Raw genomic sequence first — 22741 nt, forward strand, 5'->3', positions numbered from 1 at the left:
TGCTGTAGCGGCCAGACACCGCGGTGTGATGGATGGGGGGGGGCGGTCTTCGCCCCAGATACGGGGTAACATACGAGGCCTCTGCTCAGATCACGGCTATTTCAGCAGGACGGGCTTACACACAACATCCCACTCGAGGAGCGCGGTCAGCAGCGCCGCACGCATTTTAGCCCTGCCTTTCGAGCAGCGGCTGCCTACGCCCGCTACCCCCCTCCAGCCCCGGGCCAGCGGGAAACCACGAGAGCCTCCGCAAGGGCAGAGCAGACCCAGCCCCCCCCTCCCCGCCGCTTGCGCAGCCGCGCAGCGAAGGCTGAGAGAGCCGCCGGAGCCGCCCACCGCGGCAGGGCCGGGCCGGGCTGGGCTGGGCTGGGCTGGGCCGGGCCGGGCAGGTGCGGGGCTGGACCTCGGGCTCGGCGGGGGATGCGGTTCCCAGGCGCAGCATGCTGTGGGGGGTGGGCTTGGCGGCGCCCCGCTCCTGCGTGGCGGACCTGAGCCGCAACCGCAGCCTGTCGCTGGGGTGGTGCGCGGGGCCCGAGGAGCCGCCGCCCGCCCTCTATGGGGGCGAGATCGTCGCCTTCCCGCTGGCGGGCGGGGGCGCGGGCGGCACCATGGCGGCGCTGGGCCCCGACTCCTGGTGGAAGAAGACGCTGTACCTGACGGGCGGCGCGCTGCTGGCTGCCGCCGCGTACGTGATCCACGAGCTGCTGGCCATACGGTGAGGATGCGGCAGGGGCCGCGGCGGCAGGGCCTGCGCGGGCACTGGTACTGCCCGCGGAGGAGCGGGGCCGAGGCGGCTCTTACCTGAGGGTAGAGGGCGCTGGGGCCTGGCCGGTTGGTGCCTCCGCTCCTCCGAGGTTTTGCCATTTACCCCTTTTTATAGCCCGGTTTTTCCCCATTTCCCGTCTGCAGCAGCGCAGGAGGCGGCAGGAGCTGCGGTCGCCTCCACAGGTGGCCCAGGGCGGCGGCGGGGCTGGCAGCCCCCGTGCTGGTGCTGCGCCGGGCACTGCCTGCGCTCACCGGCGCTGGTGCTGGGTGAGCCGAGCCCCAGAACCGACTGGGCTCCAGACTGAAGCATCACACCCTTGCTGCGGGCCGTGATGTGTGAGCTGCCTCGGTCAGGGCTTCTCCTGTGCGTGTTCCGTGAGCTGATGGATCACGCACCTGTTCGGTTTTGGTTATTTATTTATTTGTTTTTAATTCTGCTTTGTTTCTGACAGGAAGGAAGAAGAGCTGGATTCAAAAGATGCTATCATACTGCACCAGTTTTCAAGGCCTACCAATGGTGTTCCAAGTCTATCTCCATTCTGTCTGAAAATGGAAACTTACTTGAGGATGGCTGATCTACCCTACCAGGTACATTGTCCTGTTTTCCTTTTTTCTTTCCTATATTGCAGCTATAATTGCGTGAAATGGCAAATAGGCATCCAGTCTCTCCCTTCCTCCTCCCCCCCCAGTCTGTCTCACCCAGGAAGATGTAAACATACACCTACAGCTAGGTGGGTACACTTCATGTCTCCAGTTAAATTTGGTATATAACCTTTGAAGATATGGCTTGAAATGAGATTAGTCTGGAACAGCTCTAGATTTAACTGGCAAGGCTACATGAATGTTGGAAGTTAACTTGCCTGGAAATGCTGAAGTGGGAGTGTAGTCTGGAGTTTATATAATGCTAAATAACACCCCAAACCTAAAGCATAATGGTCTTTGAATTTGACCATGCTGAAGAGATCAAGATGCGATAGCTGCAGCTTCTTATTTTCCTGGAGGGTTTCTCTTTAGAGCTCTCCTGGGAGGACGTGCTTGCCTTTTGCTTCACCTCCCATCACTGGTGCTTCCTCCCAGTGAAGGGAGACAGGATTGCTTTTAGAGATTGTGAACACTGCTCCTTAACTGTGGTTGAGTGCATTCCGTGCCATTTTCCCACAGGGCAGGGGATGAAGCTTGAACTAGTCTGGCAAATGAAAACCATGAGAGCAGGAATAGTATCAGGGTTGAGTTGTGATGCCACGAGTCTGGTGTGCACCTTGATGTGGTGTCGACATAGCATACAGGCTCTTTGAAACATGGGGCCAGTTTCTTGTCTGCTTGTGTAAAGCATTGAGTGCATTTCAGGTAATGGAACAATGGTGATAAATATAATGAGGATCTTGGGCAGAAGAAAGCTCCTCACTTACGTAAATTTGGCAACCTTTTTTGTCTCAAAGAGACTTGAGCTGTGGGTAAGTTGCATGCTCACCCCGCCTGGGTTCAAGTCACTTCTTACTGCTGCATGCCAAGGTGTTAAGAGGAATGTTTTGTTTATGTCCAGCATTTTATAGAGGAAAACCAACCATATTACAACTTTTTTTTTCTGTGCATTTGTGGTTGATATTCACTTGGCTTCATATGCAATTAAACTCCTTTATATCGAAAGTGAATGAAAATCCCTAATTAGTATATTTTAAAAGCCTGAGTTTAATGTTCATTATCTTAGGATTTAATGATACTTGAGTCAGATTCTGCAGAGCATTAAAGAGGAAGATTTCCATCTGTGGGATGTATTTTTTACGTTCAAGATACTGAAGTTTAAACATGTCATTGGAGCAGGAGGACTTAGTGCACATTGTTTCTCCACCCAGTGTAATTTGGGTAGAAAATGCACATTTGAAAGAAAAACTATTTTGGTGAGATCTGTTTTATTTCTAATGGCAGTTGATGTGGTTCAGATGTTTGTGATTATTAAAGTTGCTTTGGTGGAAAGTGGTTGAAGAAAGCTGTGGTATAAGAGATGGTTGTGGCAGGGTATGGTCACTTGTAAAAGACAGCACAGCACATTTGTGTGGTTCGGGATGGAGCCGTTCAGACAGCTCATGCTGGGTAGAAGAGAGTCATTCAGCTTTTTGGATGGAGACTGATTTTCAGAGGGTTATTGTCCCGTCTTTATTTTTTCTATACTGAAGGCCAGCGTTGTTTTTTTGGGTGGCATCTGTTTCTATCCCTGCTTGCTAGTTGTGACCACACTAAGCTGGCGTAGGTCAGCAGGACCACCAAAAGCAACAGTCTTACCTCTAGCAGCTCCCTCTTGTCCTTCCTGCGTGTGCTTCTCTGTGCCAGATCAGACTGGGCCAGAGCTGCCCTAGCTGGAGCCAAGAAGGTTTAGTTTATTTGATTTTAATCCACCTTGGTTCCCCACATGCTCCATGTGCCATGCTGGAAGAACAGGAATGAGTCCTATGAGTACTGGGAACAACAGGTTGCTGATTTTAGCTATGCTGGTTTATACAGCCTTGAGGTGTTTGTGGGATTACCAGTCCTATGCAGGATTTTAGAGGTAAACTTGGAGCTAAGCTTACAAGCTGAAGATGCAGCTTTTTTCTCCTCAGAAGAGGCAAGATTCTATTTCTACCCTTGTGTTAGGAGTACAGTACCGCCTTTTGCTCTGGGTGGAGGAAGGTACAGATGCTGCTGTGGGATTAAGTGGTAGGGGAGCAAGAGGGGAGCCAGCAGGTACATCTGTCGTCAGCTGGAGTTACGAATTTTCCTGTACTTGGAATACATGGAGACTTTTGTTTTATGTGCTTGTGGCTGCGTTACCTGTAGAACACTGGAGGTAACAGAGGCACGTGATGGCTCCTCCAGCAGGGAGTATGGCTGGATGCAGGAGGAAACACCTCACTTCTCTGTGTGCCGATGGGGACTGTGGTAGAGAAGCGATGGCAGTCCAGGTGGTGGTTGGTGCTGGGGCTCACCTCTGGAGATTTGCTATGGTCATCACCTTCCCAGGAAGAGGCTGCTTTGAAATGAAGAAAAGGCAGCAGTGTGGTCAGACTGCTTTTACTCTTATGTTTACTATAGTGCATCAGACTGTCGAATAACGAACGTGCTGTGTTACGCAACAAGGCTTTAAAGGCTTGTAAGAAGTGGAACTGGGTGACACATTCCTACCTTACTCTCACCTGGATTTCTCCCAGCAGATGCGCTCTTGTAATGTGTTAATTTTCTTGAAGCTGCCTTTCTGGGTGCGAGTTCCCCACCAAAATAATTAGGGCAGCCCCACCCTGGCTGGGCTGTCATAGTATCTGGCTGTTCTTTCAAAACCTTTGATGCTTTACCTGAGAAAGCTTGCTTTGGAAGAGCCCATTCTGCATTATTGTGGAGATCTTTTGGTGTTTCTTGATTCCCTCGTGAATGTGAAACTCTTGAGGGTTTATGTAATCTGATAAGTAATTAGCACAGGCTGCAAAGATGGTAGGCTCCTTGGGAAGAGACATCAGTAAAAGTAAAAGCATAAGCAGCAGTAATTGAAAATGTGGAACCTAATTTCTTCTGGATAGTACTATAAAGTTACCCCAGAAGTGCCGTGTGCCATTCTGTTTATAAATTCCTCCATAAATGAGGTTCTGGGGAGCTCTTATTGTTGCTCTGCAGGCTGCTGTTCAGTTAAATGTACTATGAGGTGTGAGGGGATATTTTGTTGGGTTGTTTTAATGATAATGCCATAGGTTTTTCCTGATTTGCAGCTGGAACAATTTGTAAGTGGAAAATGGATAAATATTTGATGGCAATTAGTAGCAGCCATAAGGACACTGAGGTTTCAAGCCTAAAAATACGAATCTGAGAACAGTGGATACAAGAACAATGTGACAGATTTGTCAAGAGACTAAGGTTTTCTCAGGTCATTGAAAGATGTTTCCTATTTTGTTTGATAAACTGTATGTAATGAAAAATGCAAATCCTGAAAAGACTTTTTAAAGTTTAGGTAAACCAGTTTTGCTATGAAAACCTTTGCTCTCATTTGTGTTTTTGAGAGTGTAATATTAATGCAGTACTAACAAGTTTTTATGCAATGTATTTTTATTTATTATATATATGTGTTTCTGAAGAAATATGCAGCTGAATAAGAAGAACTTGTTTTTTTTTCTGGATTGCAAATGATATGGACTACTGTAATTGCCATACGTAATAAACACATCTTCAAGTTTAGCAGCTTCTACAGAACACCAGTGTTTGTGCACAAGAAGAGAGATCTCATACTGGAGGGGCTTAACAAAGATTAAGCCAGAAATGCTCAGTGCCATATAAACACAATGTAGTTCCAGAAAAGGCTTGTGATTATGTAGTAAATTCATAATGAAAAATTATGGAAACCTGAGTGCTGAAAGAGCCTTCTTGATGAAGTAAAGGTCTGGAAGGTGGAAGGATGTGGCAGTGGTCTCCTTTCAGTTTCGGATGTTCAGCAGTTTTAGAGTTTCTCCCATGTACCAGAGTAATAATGCCCATTCACCCACACATGCAAGCTCAGGGGACTTGGCTGCTTTATTCACCCATGCAAGGATGCAGTAGGTGAGACATTATATAATCAAGCATCCCTACCGTGCTATTTGTTTGGGCAGGAATCCTGGAAGAGGCCACAACCAGAAGGCATTGTTTTCCCAGCAGCGTTACCTGTTTTGTGTTTTCATCCACAAGGGAAGGGCCTCCGAGATGGCTGCGTGTTCACAGTGCATTGCACATCTGTGTTTGAGCAGCAGCCAGAATGCTGTGCTCTTAGGCTGAGCTGGAGGAGCATTCTGGTGTATGCTCCTTGCTGCGAGAGGACCTTAATCCATCTTTAGTGGATTCAGGAAGGGTAGATACTTGGGACCTAAACAAGTCAGTCCAGAACTGCTAAACCAAAATCTCTAGCAATGAGGAGCTACATCTGGAAATGCTTAAGGTGACTGCCACAGATAGTGCAGGGTCTTTATTGTGAGCCTTTATGGCTCAGCTTTCTGAGCTAGGATTTTTCATTCACTAAATAATAGGACTCAAGGACAGGAATCACAAGAAAGGAAAAAAGTTCTGCCTTGTGTCTTTGCTTTCAGGAGTAGGACACAATTGAAGTCAAATGTCTGCTCACATTTTGACAGCCAGCAATTCCTCTCCTGTTCATCACATGAGGCATAAAGTTTCTAACTTCTGTTTCACCTTCTTCAACTGTAAACTGGGGGAAAATAGATGACTACTTCTGTGTGAGTGCTATCCTGAGCAGACACAGCAGCATTTAGCAATGTACTAGTGCTGTACTGGTGTTGGGCTGTTGGAGACCCAGTTGTAACAATTGCGTCTGTAAGTGTATGAGATTTCTAAATTACAAAGTGGCAGAAGGGAGAGAGAAGGTAAAGGCAGTTTTCCTTCCTGCTTAGTGAGAGAATGGTACGCCTTTCATTATACACTGCTGATTGTGTTCATTTCATCCTTGGAAGTAATGCAGCTTTCCAAGATAGGCAGTGGGTTAATCTTTATAAAGTCCATTTAACATTAAAAGTGCTGCTCTCTGCAAAAGCCAAATGTAGTTGAGTGTGATTAAAAACTTGTTGAGAATAATGGATCCAATCTTCTGGGAGATCTGAGCACCTCCAACTCTTAAATAACCTGGGTACTGAAATAATACTTCATCACTTGGCATCTAATACAATAGTGTATAACACCTCGTAGGGCCTGGAAACAGTTTTATCTGAGTTATCCTATAGACAGTCAGAGCAAGAGCTCTGATTTGAACAGCTGCTACTAGTGCAGAGTATTAATTTAAAAACCAAACCAAAACAAACCAGAAGTTTGTTGGATAATGTTGCCTTTAAAAACACAGAAAAATATTTTAAAAGCTTTATTCACATTGAAACATAACCTGATAGTCCTTTTTTTGTCTGTGTGTCTGTTTGTTTACTTGCTTTTATTTTCCTTAGAACTATTTTGATGGAAAACTTTCCCCTCAAGGGAAAATGCCTTGGATTGAATACAATCACACTCAGGTATCTGGCACCGAGTTCATTATTGATTTCTTGGAAGAGAAACTTGGAGTGAATTTGAATAAACACCTCGGTCCACATGAAAGAGCTGTTTCCAGAGCCGTGACAAAAATGGTGGAGGAGCACTTGTACTGGTGAGTTTGCATGGCAAAGCTGGCTACATTCTTGTGCTATCAGATCTGCCCCTATGCTCGTGCCTGGATGTGAATGCTTATTTTCTCTTGCAGAAAGCTTGGTAATAATTTGGTACCCAATTATTAATTTTGCAACTCTCTTCACCCTGGAAAACTGCAGCTTCTTTCTATGTACACTAATATGAGCCAGGGGTAATTCCTCTGAAAAGCTGTCATGCTGTGTAAGCAAGGTAAGGAGTTGGGCCCTTTGCCTGCAGCTTTGCAGAAGGGAGCAGCAGTGGGCTGTTCATCTGTCTTGGTTCATGTGACTTCCATATAGAAACAGCTTTGTTAATAAAGAGCAAAAACTCATTACATTTGTGGTTTGGGCGGTGCAGGGGGAAAATTGGTGTTCATAGTGAATCTGGAATACCGTGTTTTTACAGTTACTGATTTTGACTATCTGTGCGTGTGATTAGAATATGGATTATTGTCTTTCCTGTAACACAGGATACTCCTGTTAATGTGTGTTTTTGACAATGCTACCAGTTGATAGGACATAATATTAGTCACAGTATCCTGGGAAGCTAAAGTACATAGAATCATAGAATAGTTACGGTTGGAAAGGACCTTAAGATCATCTAGTTCCAGCCCCCCTGCCCTGGGCAGGGACACCCCACACTAAACCATGTCACCCAAGGCCTCATCCAACCTGGCCTTGAACACCGCCAAGGATGGAGCATTCACACCCTCCATGGGCAACCCATTCCAGTGCCTCACCACCCTCTCAGTAAAGAATTTCTTCCTTATATCCAATCTAAACTTCCCCTGTTTAAGTTTGAACCCGTTACCCCTTGTCCTGTCACTACAGTCCCTGATGAATAGTCCATCCCCAGCATCCTTGTAGGCCCCCTTCAGATACTGGAAGGCTGCTATGAGGTCTCCACGCAGCCTTCTCTTCTCCAGGCTGAACAGCCCCAACTTTCTCAGCCTGTCTTCATAACGGGAGGTGCTCCAGTCCCCTGATCATCCTCGTGGCCCTCCTCTGGACTTGTTCCAACAGTTCCATGTCCTTTTTATGTTGAGGACACCAGAACTGCACACAATACTTCAAGTGAGGTCTCACGAGAGCAGAGTAGAGGGGCAGGATCACCTCCTTCGACCTGCTGGTCACACTCCTCTTGATGCAGCCCAGAATACGGTTGGCTTTCTGGGCTGCGAGCGCACACTGAAGCCGGCTCATGTTCATTTTTTCATCGACCAACACCCCCAAGTCCTTCTCTGCAGGGCTGCTCTGAATCTCTTCTCTGCCCAACCTGTAGCTGTGCCTGGGATTGCTCCAACCCAGGTGTAGGACCTTGCACTTGGCATGGTTAAACTTCATCAGGTTGGCATCAGCCCACCTCACAAGCGTGTCGAGGTCCCTCTGGATGGCATCCCTTCCCTCCAGTGTATCAACCGAACCACACAGCTTGGTGTCATCGGCAAACTTGCTGAGGGCGCACTCAATCCCACTGTCCATGTCACCGACAAAGATGTTGAACAAGACCTTGCTGGTACTTTATGCATTTTACTGGCACTTTTGAAAAGAATACTTGTGATTTCCTCCCCACCTTAAATTTCACTCCTTTTTAAATGCCTTTTCCAGTCTGGATTCATAGAAGTAGCAGGTAGACATGGCATCTTGGATGCTGCATTGGCTGCCTCAACAGGCAGAAGGCTTTTTCTATTTTTTTTCCGCCCAATAATTTGCTTTTTAGCCTGCATTTAAGTCCTGGCTATACTAAGTCTTGCATTTGTGTTCCGCCTTTTATTTTTTTTTTCTTCAAAACAACGTGTGATTTAAATTGAATGCATTTACCTGCTTTTTCTTTCACCTGGTGATGGAAGATTAGCAGCAACATGTGTACCTACAGTTCTTTAAATAATTTTTAGTGTTTCTTGGGAACAATTTTAGCATTCAGTTGGCAGATTAAAATTACATGGTTTAGAAATGTAATCTCTGCCTTCCAAGAAGTGTGATCTTCACCAGTTATACCCATCTGTTAGTGCCATAGCCTCAAAAATGTCTCAGGTAGCATGCAAATGTAACAATTTTTTGTTCATTTTTCCCCCCTTAATTGTTCCAGCTGCGAAAGTGAAGAGGCCTTTTAATCCCCTAATGCTCCATCTCCTTGCCTTGGAATTGTTGTTTTGTTGTTTTGTTTTTATTTTAGTGGTCCATAGACTTAAGTGTTTAAAATGTAACATGACTGATGACAAATTTATACTGCTGCTGTCAGTTACAAACCACACTTTGCTCTGTGAAGCTGTTTTCTGTCCATCCAGGCTCCCTCTGAGTTGATTTGGACACTGCTGGGCATGATGTAAGGGAACATGGGAGGCAGGTATTCCAAATTCAGGCACTGACCCAGGGAGGTGGCTAAGCCAAGTGAGAGTAGACGTGCATGCCTGGCTTATATGCCTGTTGTCTTTCCTGTTGAGTCATGCAGCTGAGTTTCCTTAAGGCATGCATTTTTGCTGCAGCATAGTGAAATATCCAACTGTAAGTCATTGTATGTCCCTGCTGTGTGGCTGTGCCAGAGGCTTGCTATTTTGGTGAGGTTATACCATGCTGGTTCTCTGTACTAGGCAAAATCTGAGCTATCAGGCATCACAGCTGTAGCACTGTAATTCCTGGGTAACAACTTTGACTGTCCTGTAGTTACACCAAAATAAGATCAGGCTTTAGCTGTGCAGGACCCCTTCAGCATTGTATCTGTGGTTGCAGAATCCCTTCACATCGGTTCCTAAACCTGCCCAGTTTATCACCAGAAGCTTAGGGTTTGTTCGTGGTGTGCTCAAGTCCCGAGGAATTTAAAACAGTGATCACCTTTCTGCAGATGAGGTTTATCAAATCAAGCCTCCAAAGCAGTGATATAAAACTTAATTCATAGTGTTTCATTGCCAGCAGCATGCAAAGTAGCTTCATCATGAATAAATACTACTATAGGACATTTATCGAACAGAGCAGCAAAGTACATCCTGTGGTGTGCTGTCTTTGGATGGAGGTAATTCTGGTGGGTGCTTAGCATTTCCTCCTGAAACATTTTGCTTCTGCTGAGGTGATTGCTCATCTTTACCAATTAGTGCCTCTTACAGGTGAAAATTGCTGCTCTGGCTGGAGCTGAGAGCAATGCACAGCTGTTGTGAACCTCAGCCTCTAGACACCCTGTCTCTGCCCCAGGCTACCTAGCAGGGGTCAGGCAGAAACACTCACTCGAATGCTGTCTATCTGTTTTCATGCTTGGATTAGAGCATATCTCCAAGAGGCTCAAGACTAATTTGGAGCTGGTGCTGGAGCTCCTGTTTCTGGGGAATGCTATAACTATTAGTCTTTTGCTACATTTATAGTGGCAAAAAAGACTGATAACCTAAATGGAGGTTGGGCTAAGTCAGCAGGGAGGAGGTGGGAGCAGACCAATTCTGTCACGCTGATCACACGTCTGAGCTCTGATGCAGATCTCTGTCAACTGCTCGCGTGCCCTGGGTTGCCTCCATTGTCTGCAGCAACTGTGTGCCCTCAGAAATCATTGCGACATCCACAGCCACTTTTAGGATGTGTTAAGTTTTTGGTGTATCTGCAGCACATTTGTGGGATTGCACCTCAGTGATAAGATAGGTTGAGGACACCTGTTTCTCATGTCCTGGCGCTGGCACACTGGGCTCAGTGGCACTGCCAGCTTTCAAGCCCGGCAGCTGGTGGTGCCTGGAGGGCTGGCAGTCACTGTGAGGTGCTTTCTGGCACTTAAATCTTAGGTGAGGGATCTCACGTTAGTGACACTAACGTGCTTAGTGAGAACCTAAAGCCTTGAATATGCAGCTTAACCAAACTAATCCCTTAGACTGTTTGACAATACAGTTAAACCAACCGTAGTGATTTATAAGTGTGTGTATGTATACATGTGCACACATATGTATTTAACTCATTTTTTGCCTTGTCTTTCAAGAAAATGATGTAAACATATGTGGTGAGTCCTTGAAGTACAGGAAAAGCGTGGTATGAGAATACAAATAAATCTGACTTTGGTATTCAGACTTACCACGTATTAAACATAAAATATGTTTGTAGTATAAATGTTTAAATACATCAAGCCAATTGTAAGAGTGATGTTTCTCCTTCTGTTAATGATGAGGCTTGAATGTCCCACGTGGCTTAAAAGCCAGTTGCTGTGGGAAGTTGCACAGCAGGTGGGGTTTCTACAGCTGACTGTGGAATTAATTTGTTACAATCCTTTTGTATATCAAGAAATTCCAGTCTGCACAGGTTCAGATAGGAAAAATAACCCCCAGTTCACATCCTTGTGAACACCTCCCCGTTTTCTTGATGTTCAGACAGTTTGGGGATAATCTAGCAAGCCGCTACTGAGTCACTTTTTCCATCTCCTCTTCTGATTTATGTATTGAGGCCAGAGCTGCTGTTACATTTAGTCTTCAGATTTGCTTTACCTCCACAGCATTGCTCTTTAAAGCATTGTTGGTTTATTTATACTCTTAATATCTGTACAGATGTGCTGGCACAAATGGGACTGTTAATGCTTCCCAAAATGCTCAGTTCAGGACAATATTTAAAGTAATCGTGTCTCCCTATAAATACTGTAGCTTAAAATGTATAGTTATGCTGAAGTAGGTTATGTAGACTACCTCATTTCTGACATTTCCTTAACCTATTGTAATGTTGATAATACTCTAGTAATGTAGTCTGAGCAGAGGCGTGATGGGTGGGAGCATGTTTTTGTAGGAAGCAGATTAATGAGCCTTTGAATAGAATTCTTTCAACAAAGTGCTTGTAAAGCTGATTTTAAAAATGCTTGTTGAATCTGAGCTTACTATTTTCTTTGCTTTTGCCTGCTCAGAACTATACAATTTTAGAAGTAAACTCTGTGGTTGTCTATTTAGCAGCCTTCATTGCTCATATAAATTTGAGATTTGGGACATGTGGCAGCTTGACTAATTCAAGATGACAAGTAGATGTCTAAGACTGTGCTTGACAGTTTAGCCTAAGCAGGATTACCTAGATCCTGTGCAGCTCTGATCTTCCTGTACTGGTGTCCTGATCATTAAAATCTTGATCTGGTCTCTGCCTCTTCCAGACACAAAGACCTTCTCCCCCAGAGCGAGCAAGCGCTAGGGAAATGTATTTTTACTTTAATGCATAGGTTAATTAGCTTTGTGGGAAACCTTGTTAATCCTGTCTCATGAAATTAAAAACATCCTGGACATGGTTGGTCATTCTTGGTGCAGTACCAGCTTGCTGGTGTAGTTGGAGTGAATAATAGTGATGACAAGCCCACAGGGCTACATTAATCATGGTTGACTGGAGTGACGCTTTAAAAAGTGCTGAAGCAGAGTCTCCTCTTTCCTTTTCTGTTTTGTTTTGCTGTCTTACTGTCCCTTCCATGGCCAGGCCTGTTGTTATTGACGAGTGAGCCAGTCTCGTTTTAAAATATAAATTTATTAAATTGAGCAAGCGATAGATAAAAAAACAGCGCTGGGTGCACCGGGAGGCTCCGTTCCACCCCCCTCAAAACGCACACCGGGTCTTTTTGGAGGCTGTCCCTTATACCTTTTCGCTTCGGGACTTCAGTCAATCCTGTGGTCCCCCCCACCCGGACATCCTGACGTGGCTCTTTTCCACTGGTTCTCCCCACCGCTGGGGGTCTCATCATCGAGAAACTTCGAGATGTTTCCAGAAGCCTCGCGAAGCTCCCAGAAGTTTGGAGAAGTCTCCTGGAAGTTTCAAGGAGCTCCCGGCCCCAGCTCTGTTGTCATAGCAACCTCCATCCCCCATCTGCTGTAACAAGACACTACCTCAAACTACTCAACGCCCCCCCTTCTTCCCTCTCACAATCCCCTGCAACAACACAACTGACTTCTCCCTCCCAATACAGAAGTCGTAATGCAGAAGTACAACAGCTACAAAACAAAACATGATTCCACACAAAGTGACAGTCACAGAGAGCTTCCCAAAATGTAACAAACAATATCCTCCTTTAAACCTTTTGATGAACAAACTCTACACATTACACTGTTATCCTAAAGAAACTAAGTTGTATTGCAGAGTTGGATGTGAAGCTGGTCAGGTCCAGGCTGGGGAAGGAGGGTCTGTGCAGCAAGATACACACAGCAGTGCTTTCAGAGAGGAAGTTTTTCTTAGCTTATTCAAGCAATAAGTAGTAACTTACAGATACAGATAGTATTTGTAGTTATTTCTCAGTGTTCCAATCAAGACTAGAGTTTTTTTGCCCTATTCAGAGCTGTACCTGCCCTAAGGACTTTGTCCTATCTTAGGCCCATGAATCGAGACTACTGAAATGTTCTGCTCTATGGAGCACCCTAAAGCTTTCAGTCCAGTCTCCTCTTCATCCTTCTTAAATCATGTTTTACCTTTGATCATGGAACAAGGCAGTCTCACACCATGTTTTCTAGACAAAGGTTATACTTCTGGAGTTTCAGTAGCTATTTACTCCTGTGCTTGCTTGCTTTACATTCTGATTTTGTGCTGGTGCCTCTCACTAACTCTGCCTTTGTTTCAAACTCTGCTGTGCTGCAGTTAGCCCAAGGACTTGACTTGATCCATCCATTGTGAAAAACAAGGATTGTGCAGGACACCCCCAGTTGGAAGAGTGGTACTGAAGTGTGTGAAGTGTCAGTGGGATGCTTTTGTCATTAATACAGCACAAGAGGTTGTGGAGAAAACCTCTCCTGAGGATAAAGCCACCAGTAACGTAGCAGGGGCATCTTGTTCTTCAGTGTTCATGCATTTGCAGCAAAACCTGCACATGCCTCACTGTTACTGACTTTAATGAAATCAATTTGAGCAGAAGGCATTGTTCTGCAGTGGACACTCTTTAATAGAATTAAAATGCCTTTCACCCACTCTGTCGGGAGCATTCTAAATTTGAGCTGTAAGTAGATTTGCTGTTATGCCAAATACTCTCCTTTTACTTCTTGTTATTAGTAATCCAAGTAAAGAATCTGAGGAAACGTAAAGGTTAGATCATTTTCCTGTTGTAAACTTAGTTGTTCACTGATGGTAGTGCTGAGTTCAGCTTCTGTTCGTGACATACAGGAGTTTGATTTAGACAAGAAATTCACAGGAGTTCTCCAGGAGGTACTGCTACTATTTTTTGTTTGTTTGTTTTTAAATTGAACAAGGTAATCCATATCAGCACTAAGGAGATTATGTGCAATTAGAAGTCATATTCCAAACTAAAAAAAAAGTGGAGCTCTAATCATACTGGAAATGGAAACATTTGATTATTAAGTTTGTGTTTAATATAATTGCATACATGAACTTGCAACTTTTAATATTTCAACTTTTCGGTCCAGTTTCACTATTTTTATTACGTCTCCATGAGCCTGTTTTTATGTGATCTCAAATATGTAAATCCACATTTATATTTTTCAGTTTGGAAACTGATTCAAACACAATAGAATATGAGTATCAACTTGCAATATTTCTGAGACTCTGTTGGCTTCATATGTCTACTTTGAGATGTTCCTAGTCCTTTTTCCAGCATTCCTTGAATTTGGTCACAGAATTTATGTGGTGCCTTTGGTTTCTTTGTAGTGTCAGAAGATGCTAGATATTCAGAAAGTTAATGTTTGTTTTTTCATAAGTTTCTTGAGTAGTAACAGCAACAAATCAAATTTTTGTTTGCTTACAATATTAGTAAAGAACAAAATAATTCACATAGGAAATAAAAATTTCACCTAAGACAAGTTTTTTATAAAAGACCTTTCAAAAGAATATATTTGCCATTCAGTACAGCTGAAATGCAGCTGGAAATGCCTTGCTGATGAAATTGGCGTTTTGAAAAGAGGAAAAAATAGAGGACAAAACTTGTGACTGCTACAATATTTATGTTAGGACACAGTTGCTTGGCCAAGTTTCAGCAGTATAGAAAATGAGGAGTGTATGTCTGCAGGAAAGACTGGTTTCTTTGCGGGCTGTCTTGTTATTTTCCCCAGGTCTGCACAGTCAGTCATCTATAGCTAATAAATCCTTTTGGCACTGCATTTTTGTTACGCGAACTTTTATTTTATATTTCAATGTGAATCTCATTTTCTCTTGAAGTGAGTCATGATTTACTGAGGGAGTAAACACTGGGCAGTCTGTGTAAATATCACAAAGTCAAGTTTTCTTTGCTGTCACTCTTGAGTTGCATCAGGGTCTACTCTTCATTAGAAACCACCTCTCCATCAGGGCAGTGAGCACTCAGCATTAAGAAGTTCATAATTAGTTTGCTGCCTACCCTTTGTGTGAGCCTTTGCAGGGGCTTGAATGGGCTGTCTGGGTATTGCACCACTGTAACTTATTTTTGTATCCTTCTAGGACTTTAACGTATTGCCAGTGGGTGGAAAATCTTCATGAGACACAGAAGATGGTTTCGCTTTTTGGCCCCTTCAGTGACTTGCTGAAATGGATCCTGTGCCATCTGACCAAAGGGATTGTGAAGAGGGAGATGTTTGGCCATGGCATTGGCCGCTTCTCAGAGGAAGAGATGTACACGCTGATGGAGAAGGACATGCGGACTCTAGCAAGTCTCCTGGGTAACATACAGCGAGTTACATGTGTTCTCTTTGTTTGCAGCCCACTGTCTGCAGGATGAAATCAACTGGCAGCTTGATTGTGTACACAGTCTCATTTTGTCAGTAGGCAGAGTCCACACTGCTTTATTGTTCAGTGGCACCCTAACTCTGGCAGGGACAAGTGTTTCTTTCCCTGCTGTTTGCCACCAAGTCGTGTGTTTAGAAGAGTAAGTGGCACCAGGTATGCATATCTAATGAAGCAGAATGTGGCTTGTGATTTTAGAAGAGCTTTTTCCCATGTGAATTTAAGAAAACATAGTGTTCTGCAAATGAAACTTGCTTATATTTTGGGGGGGGGCTCATTTTTCTTCATGGGACTCATGGCTGTTTGATAAGATTGTTAGGAGGCTGCCATTTGAAACTCTTTGCAGATGTTATTTTGATAAGCTTGACTTTGTATTTGATTGGTGTCAGCAGCTTTCTCAAAGCTGCTAGTAGGAGATGGGTCTGTGTTGTTAAAATAGGTGGTTTTAAGCTTCTTAATTGCTATGGGTGGATCCCATGGAGTTAGCCTGAAAGTTATCCACAGTTAGAACAGCATGGGCCTTGTTTCTGGTTCAGCTTAGGCTGAAATCTGCACTGGAGCTGTCTACACTGTGCTTCTCCCCTTGCAGTGTGCTGAGAGCTAACCATCTTGTGCTTTTGTGTAAAATTTGCATTTTGAGGAGTTGGTTTGGAGCAGGTTATTTCTTCCCTAGAGCTTGTGCCCCTCTGGCACAAAGAACCAAGAGAGATGGTACACGTGTGACTGCTTTGTTCCCTTTTGTGATTGCTTTAAAGAGGTGGCAGAGTGGAGGACAGGAAGGATGCCTCCCCTGCCCTGTGCTTAAAATAGGTGGAGTGGATGGAAGGGAGCAAGGTGAGGGAGAGCCCAGCAGAAGGCAGAAACTACATGCTTGCTCAGAAAGGAGGGGAAGAGAGATACTTCTGGACTTCCAAGGTGTTTTGGAAAGGAGAACCTAAATGGGGCTATGTGGAGTTTTCTGTAACTTTTTCTGAAACACACCTGCCAAGTTGATGGATTAGGAGCAAAGTAGAAAAAAGACACGTGATGCATCAGCACAATGGGCAAGGGGAAGAATTGTTGACAGCTCTTCTGTCAACACTTTCTCATGCTGTATTTTGTTTGTTAACAAAAAAAGTTACCTACTTTAGTGCCTTCTCAAAGAAAACCTGGTTTGGAATTTGAGGTCCCTTTTCTTTCTGGGGGAGGAAGGGCAGCAGCAGCTCAGTTTAGAAGAGGTCTGGGCACATCACCTGCAGAGCTGTGGCCAGATCAAGGTGTCCTCAGCTGTTGGACTACTGTTGCCATAGCTTCGAAGTCGACACTGTGTGGTTCCATGTATGTCACAAAGAGGAATGGGGTTGGAATGGAAGCTGAAGCGAGTTCAATCTGTGATGTGGGGGCTCTGCTGAGTTCTGGGTAGGCAACGCTGGCGGGCTGAGCGGAGCAGCAGTGAATGTGTCTGTGCTAAAGTCATCTTTGTCTGCCTAGAGCAGATACAGCCTTCAAGAGAAAACTGAAACATGTTCCCAAGTACCTGTAGAAGCCTCTAGGTTTGCTTATTTGAAATCTGCATCCTTCTGTCTCTGGAGTCTATACGGACACTCGGATTCATAAAGTTTGGAGTTCAAAGGGATCATTAAATTATCTAGATAGATCTCTGAATTGGCCTGCTTGGTTGCTGTCCTGAGGACCGTGTCTTTTTTGTCTGGAGTATGTCTTTCATCCAGATTTGATGACAAGATTTCTGCAGGGGGAGGTGCCTCCACTTTCATTAGTAATTGGTGACAGATGTTGGTCACCATCAAAATCTGCTCAAGATCTGACCTGTTCGAGTTGGAGTTTGTCCAATTCCAGCCTGCAGGCAGATGCTCCTCCTGGTTTCTTCTCGTTCCCTGGGTAGCCTGGGTCATCTCCTTGTGAAGGTAAATGCTGTATTTGCTCTCTCCTGATTTTGGTGGGAAAAATCACTGGAAATCCTCAAGGATAAGGTATTTTCTTCACTATATATATATATATTTAAATGGTCTGCATATGTTATCAGCAGAGGTTTTGTATTTACTTCCAGATTATTGATGAGAATGTTGTGCTTTGTATGCTTCAAAAAGCCTTGATGGGAATCTGCTGTGTACCTGTTATTTTACTACATTAACAGCTGAATATTGTGCATTATTTTTTTTTTATCCTCCCTTCTGAAATGGATGTCAGGTTAGTCGGTGTGCAGTTATGTGAATCATTGTATTAACCCTTTTGATTATTCCTGCATTTGTCTACTGTTCTATAATTGTCTTGATTTTTTTCATTAACATCAGTATGCTCAGGTTTTCTCCAACCAGCTGTTTATGGTTGGAGCTAGTAACTGTGGTCTCCAGGTACTATCCTGTAATGGGAACAGGAGGTGGTATGAGGACTGCTAGCCTGACTGGAGACTCCCATGTTTCTTAGGGAAAGGGAGAAGGCAGTCAGTCAGCCTGTTGCCTCCACAAGAATCTTCGTAAGATTCCCTTCCCCATACATGTGCTGATGTATTTTCCCAGAAGAGGAAGCAGTTGGGATTTTGGCTGTTAATTAGAGGGCAATCTTAAGAGCTTACAAAGTAGGCTTGTCATGCAGCATAGCTGCACGTGCCAAACTGTAGCTGTCAGTCATCAGGCATATCAGATTAATTTAATGCTCCCCATTTTTTAACAGAGCCCATTCTCATGGGAACAAGAATAATTTTTAAATTCCAAGAGTTGCGAACTTGGCATCTGCCAGGTCTTGTGGCACTCATTTTGACATTTCCAGTCACATCTTGGGTGATGTTTGTTCTTTCTTTTTGATTTCTGAGAATCATTTTTCCTTCTCTCATATACCTACTTCCCTAACAGACTCCTCCAGATCTCATATAAATGTGGAAATTGGAACTAATCCTCATGTGGTGGATTAGCCTGCCCCCTTAATACCACCTTGCTCTCTGTTGTGCAGTCTCTAACCCACAAATGTCATTTCCTTGTGCTGTAGTAGTTTCCTGCTGCCTAGTAGAAGTGTAAAGAAGTTGGGGGGAAGCAGATATATGAACTAGCAATATATAAAGGTATACATTTGGGTAATTATTCATTAAGATGCAAGTCAGTGAGCAGTGCCCATAAATGTTGGTGCTCTCTCAGCAATCTGCCTGCCTCAGGCTTTAGGGTAAATGGGGATTTTGAGCAGGGAGTTGCAGGGCAGTAGCTGCTGGAACCAGCTTTTTAAAAGCATTTGATGTTTTGTGGAGGGCAGGGGTGCTCAGAGCTGAAACACAGAGGTGGGACCAACCTGAAGGCGAACCTCTAATGCTAGTTGAAATGTCCTGTGACAGCCTGTGTGGGCTGTACATGCTGCTTGTGGAAGGGTGCAGGCACAAGGTGCCCTGTGCTTACAGATCGCTTTCTTGATTCTTGACCCAATGCTGAATTAGCTGCTTTTGAATCTTCTGGTGCATGCATTCATAAGGAGCAGAGCCGTGTGCTTTTCAAATCCCCCTGGGCAGTACAAATTTGCCCAGGTGTGATGGGGTGATTACATTTCCGTTGGATTAGCCAGGGGATGCAGAGAGGTGTTTGCAATGATAAGCAGTATGGCAGCCTTGATGTGACAGGTTCTGTGTAATCTGATTCAAAACTAGGCACTGAGAGATACCTGCTTTGTCAGAAAGTCTTCTGGATAAAAGTTTCCCTGGAAGTTTTGGGAAATGGGCGTGGAGGCCACATTATGTGGTGCAGATTGACCTACCAGATTTACAGTTTTATGGAACCCCAGCTTTATTTCCTCCTATTCCCCTTTATTTCCACACACCTGATGGCGTGGAGTGTTGTGCTTGGGGAACCACTCTGTTTGTAGAAGGGTGGGATGGTTCAGCCCTCACCCACCCTCTGTCTCAGTTGTACCAAGATGGAAATGGCATTATTCCTTCCCAGTGCAACATCTCTGTGGATGGAGTCTCAGACCTGGTTGTATGGTGCTAAATCCTGGTGTTGGCACATAACTGTGATTTGGAGACCAGTTTTAGAGCTGTGTTTGAGATTGATGAACGCTAGGTGTCACATAAATACTGAAAATGCATGTTTACCCCATACATAGTTTTCCAGCAGTAGATTGATACAACTGTGAAAGAGCTGACTCTGTGTTAAAATTACATCTGACAGGCTAGAGGAGGTTATTGTTACTGGTTATTCATGAGCACTGCTTTTTTACACTGTTGTACAGAGAGATGACAGCAGTCTTTGTACTGTACTCTGGAATTTGATGCATTTTACTGCTGGACAGTTTTTCTGAGCTCATGCAATAACCCTAACGTTTGATAACCAGCTGAATTATGGGCAGAGGAAGAATGTCCTGGGGAGATGGGATAACTGGATTTGGAGAATTGAATTACTTACCACGTTTTATGGAGTTTATAGCACTTTAGAACAAGGCAGGAGCAGTGCAACCATTTAACCATTTAACCTGACCTCTGCAATACTGCATTTTTCACCTGTGTTCGCTGTTTGCACATTTATCCATCTGTTTGGCCACTTACAACCATCATGGCATTGGGGTGCCCAAAGGGGGAAGTAGAACAACAGTGTGGAGCAGACATGTCCCTCCTCTGGACCAGGCTGCTGTTTCACGTGCCTGCCTGCATGCCTGATGTGCCTCTGTTCCCTGCCAGGTAGAGCCAGCGTTCGCAGGTAGGGGCACTGCACTGGTGATCTGTGAGAGAAGCTGTTCCCTTCTGCCTGGTTTTGCCCTCTTCCTGGAGGGTTAGGGTTTTCTGAGCAGTTGCGGGCAGTCTGGCTGGTGCATTGTTTGCAGCCTGAACAAATGGTGGCAGAGGAAAGCTTTGTGCATAACTTTCTGTTCTTTTGTGGTCCGCTGGGTAATCTGAAACGGGGTCCGCATGCATATGAGGTACTGGGTGACCAGCTTCTTTCAGTGCAGTCATGATTTCAAATGATGTCTGAGCGATTTTGGGTTTGCACCAAAAAGAATCATGCTTTCAGGCACCTGCTGGCTGCAGGGAGGGCTTTAAATGCAGCAGAACTAGTGCAGTGTGTATGCTCTGCCAGCTGTGATGAATGGAGGAGGTTACTTGGCCAGCAATAGGTCTGTAATTGGTCTAGTTAGGGAAGTGGTGAGCACAGGGGAAGCTGCAGTAATGGATTTCACCTGCTGAACCCTAGCGAACAGCTTTTGAACTGTATTCAACATTGGATCCCTGTCCTTGAAAGAGTGAACTTTTCAGCTAAATGATTTCAATTTAAAAAAATGCTAGGGATATAAACAAGGATTTTTTAAAATTTATTTATTTTTAATTGATAAGTGACGTTCGATTGAGAAATGTTTTCTGTTGTATTTGCAGGTGACAAGAAGTACATTATGGGACCAAAGATTTCCACTGTTGATGCCACTGTCTTTGGGCATCTGGCACAGGCAATGTGGACACTACCAGGGACTCGACCAGAGAGACTCATCAAAGGTAAGAAAGCTGAAGTGATCTCTGATGAATAAACACTTGGTGGCATTCACTATCTTTAAACTTGGAGCACCTTGTATGAACATTTGAAGAATGTAGCAACGTTTCAGCTGCATCGCAGACTGTTGTGCCTTTGATGTAGCATTTGTATCCCATAATGTTGTTTTCTTTTCAAATTCTTGTTTTTCTTCTCTTTTATGTTCTACACAGTAATTGTTTCTGTCCCAGTCCTTGATCTTTTCCCTGTTTAACATTCAGCAAAACCTGAATGTCTCTAAGGAATGAATGCTGGGTAAAGTATGAGAAGACAGAAGCATGGCCATGAGCCAAATTCTGCTGAACTGAGTAGTTTCATTGATGATAAAACTGCAAGTGTCACGGAAATTACAGCCTTTGCTGTTACTGGAGGTGCTGGGCAAGGAAAAGGTGCTGCCTGACTTCGGAGTCACTGTCATTTTGTATGAATTGGAAAGCAACATATGCTTCCCCTACATGCTTCTTTTTTTTCTTGTGTGCAGTTACAGGCATGTGAAAGCATGTTTGCATCCCTTTTCTGAATCAAACCACACAGCATGAAAAATGGGAAGAGCTAAGGAGGAAAAAGATGTGAAATAGGTGTAAAAGGAATGAATTTGACCTGTAGATCTACTCTGTGCAAGAGAGTGTTACTAAAGTAACAGTCAGGAGGCATAGACTAGTTTGAAGTTTTTTGTGATTATTCTCTGTGCATACTTGTGTGTATGAACATATGGCATAAGGTACTAAGGCTGAGAACATGAAGTGTGAGCCAGTTACCGTATAAAAACGTGAATTTATCTTGCAGACAACGCTGCCATCTGGTGGTGAAAACCCCAAATTCACTGTATTTTAATAAGTGTATTGTGTATGTATAGGATCAAATTCTGTGGTTAGAAACCGGGTTTCTGAAAAAATAAGCAAGAATTTTACTATGAAAACTTAGTGTTAATATCTTGTCCTGATTTATTTCAGTAGAGGTTGAATTTGAGATAGTTGTTTTGCTACATGCATTTATGTTCATTCCGGTGTAACCTTTCTTGTTGCATGTAGGTTAATAATACGTGTTTTAAGTTACAAACAGAGAACTGATGGAATCTTGGAACTTGAAACATCTTTGGAAAGAATCTGCACAATTTATTTCCATACAGTGCTAACCTGTTTCTGGATTAACAGATGAGTTAGAGCATTGTTGGCTGTATGTATTTACTGGAGCTTGTTGTGCTGTGTTGCAGGTGAACTGATCAACCTTGCTATGTATTGTGAAAGAATAAGGAGGAAATTTTGGCCAGAATGGCACCATGATGATGATAACACTCTGTATGAATCTGAGGAAAGCAGCGAAGCAAGCAAGACTTACTCCCCTTTGCAGGACTTCAGTTTTTATTCAAGGACAGAAACCTTTGACGAGGAAGGGAACAGTATTTCTCAAACCCCTGACACGGATTACACTGGACACTCCCTCTTTGATTCGGATGTGGACATGGATGAGTACAGAGATTATGAACAGCGCAAGTGATGCGTACAGGCATATCCCATTTTACAGATAAGCTGTTTCTTGGGATCAGTCTGATTTATCTTCTCCAGGTCAGGAAGAAGTTTATGCCACTTCAGAAGAGACCATTGTGCTTGTCTCAGCTGTCACATGCTACCTGGACTATTTCAACCTTATTTCATTTTATGTAACTATTCAGGTGGAACCAAGGTAAAGCGTTATTTAAAACAAACACGG

The 22741-nt window shown here is 44.0% G+C and overlaps 1 protein-coding gene across 1 annotated transcript; it reads left to right on the top strand.

The window, feature by feature from the left end:
- Positions 1–440: 440 nt before the first annotated feature.
- On the top strand, positions 441–22528 carry FAXC (failed axon connections homolog, metaxin like GST domain containing; the record flags this gene model as incomplete). Its single annotated transcript, XM_080614838.1, has 6 exons — positions 441–715; positions 1218–1353; positions 6705–6901; positions 15258–15475; positions 20881–20997; positions 22245–22528. 6 exons carry the CDS (start codon positions 441–443, stop codon positions 22526–22528), a joined length of 1227 nt encoding a protein of 408 aa, XP_080470964.1.
- Between the last annotated feature and the right edge of the window lie 213 nt (positions 22529–22741).

This window comes from Psittacula echo, assembly GCF_963264785.1.
Source record: "Psittacula echo genome assembly, chromosome: 4".
In the NCBI taxonomy this organism is placed as follows: Eukaryota; Metazoa; Chordata; class Aves; order Psittaciformes; family Psittacidae; genus Psittacula; species Psittacula echo.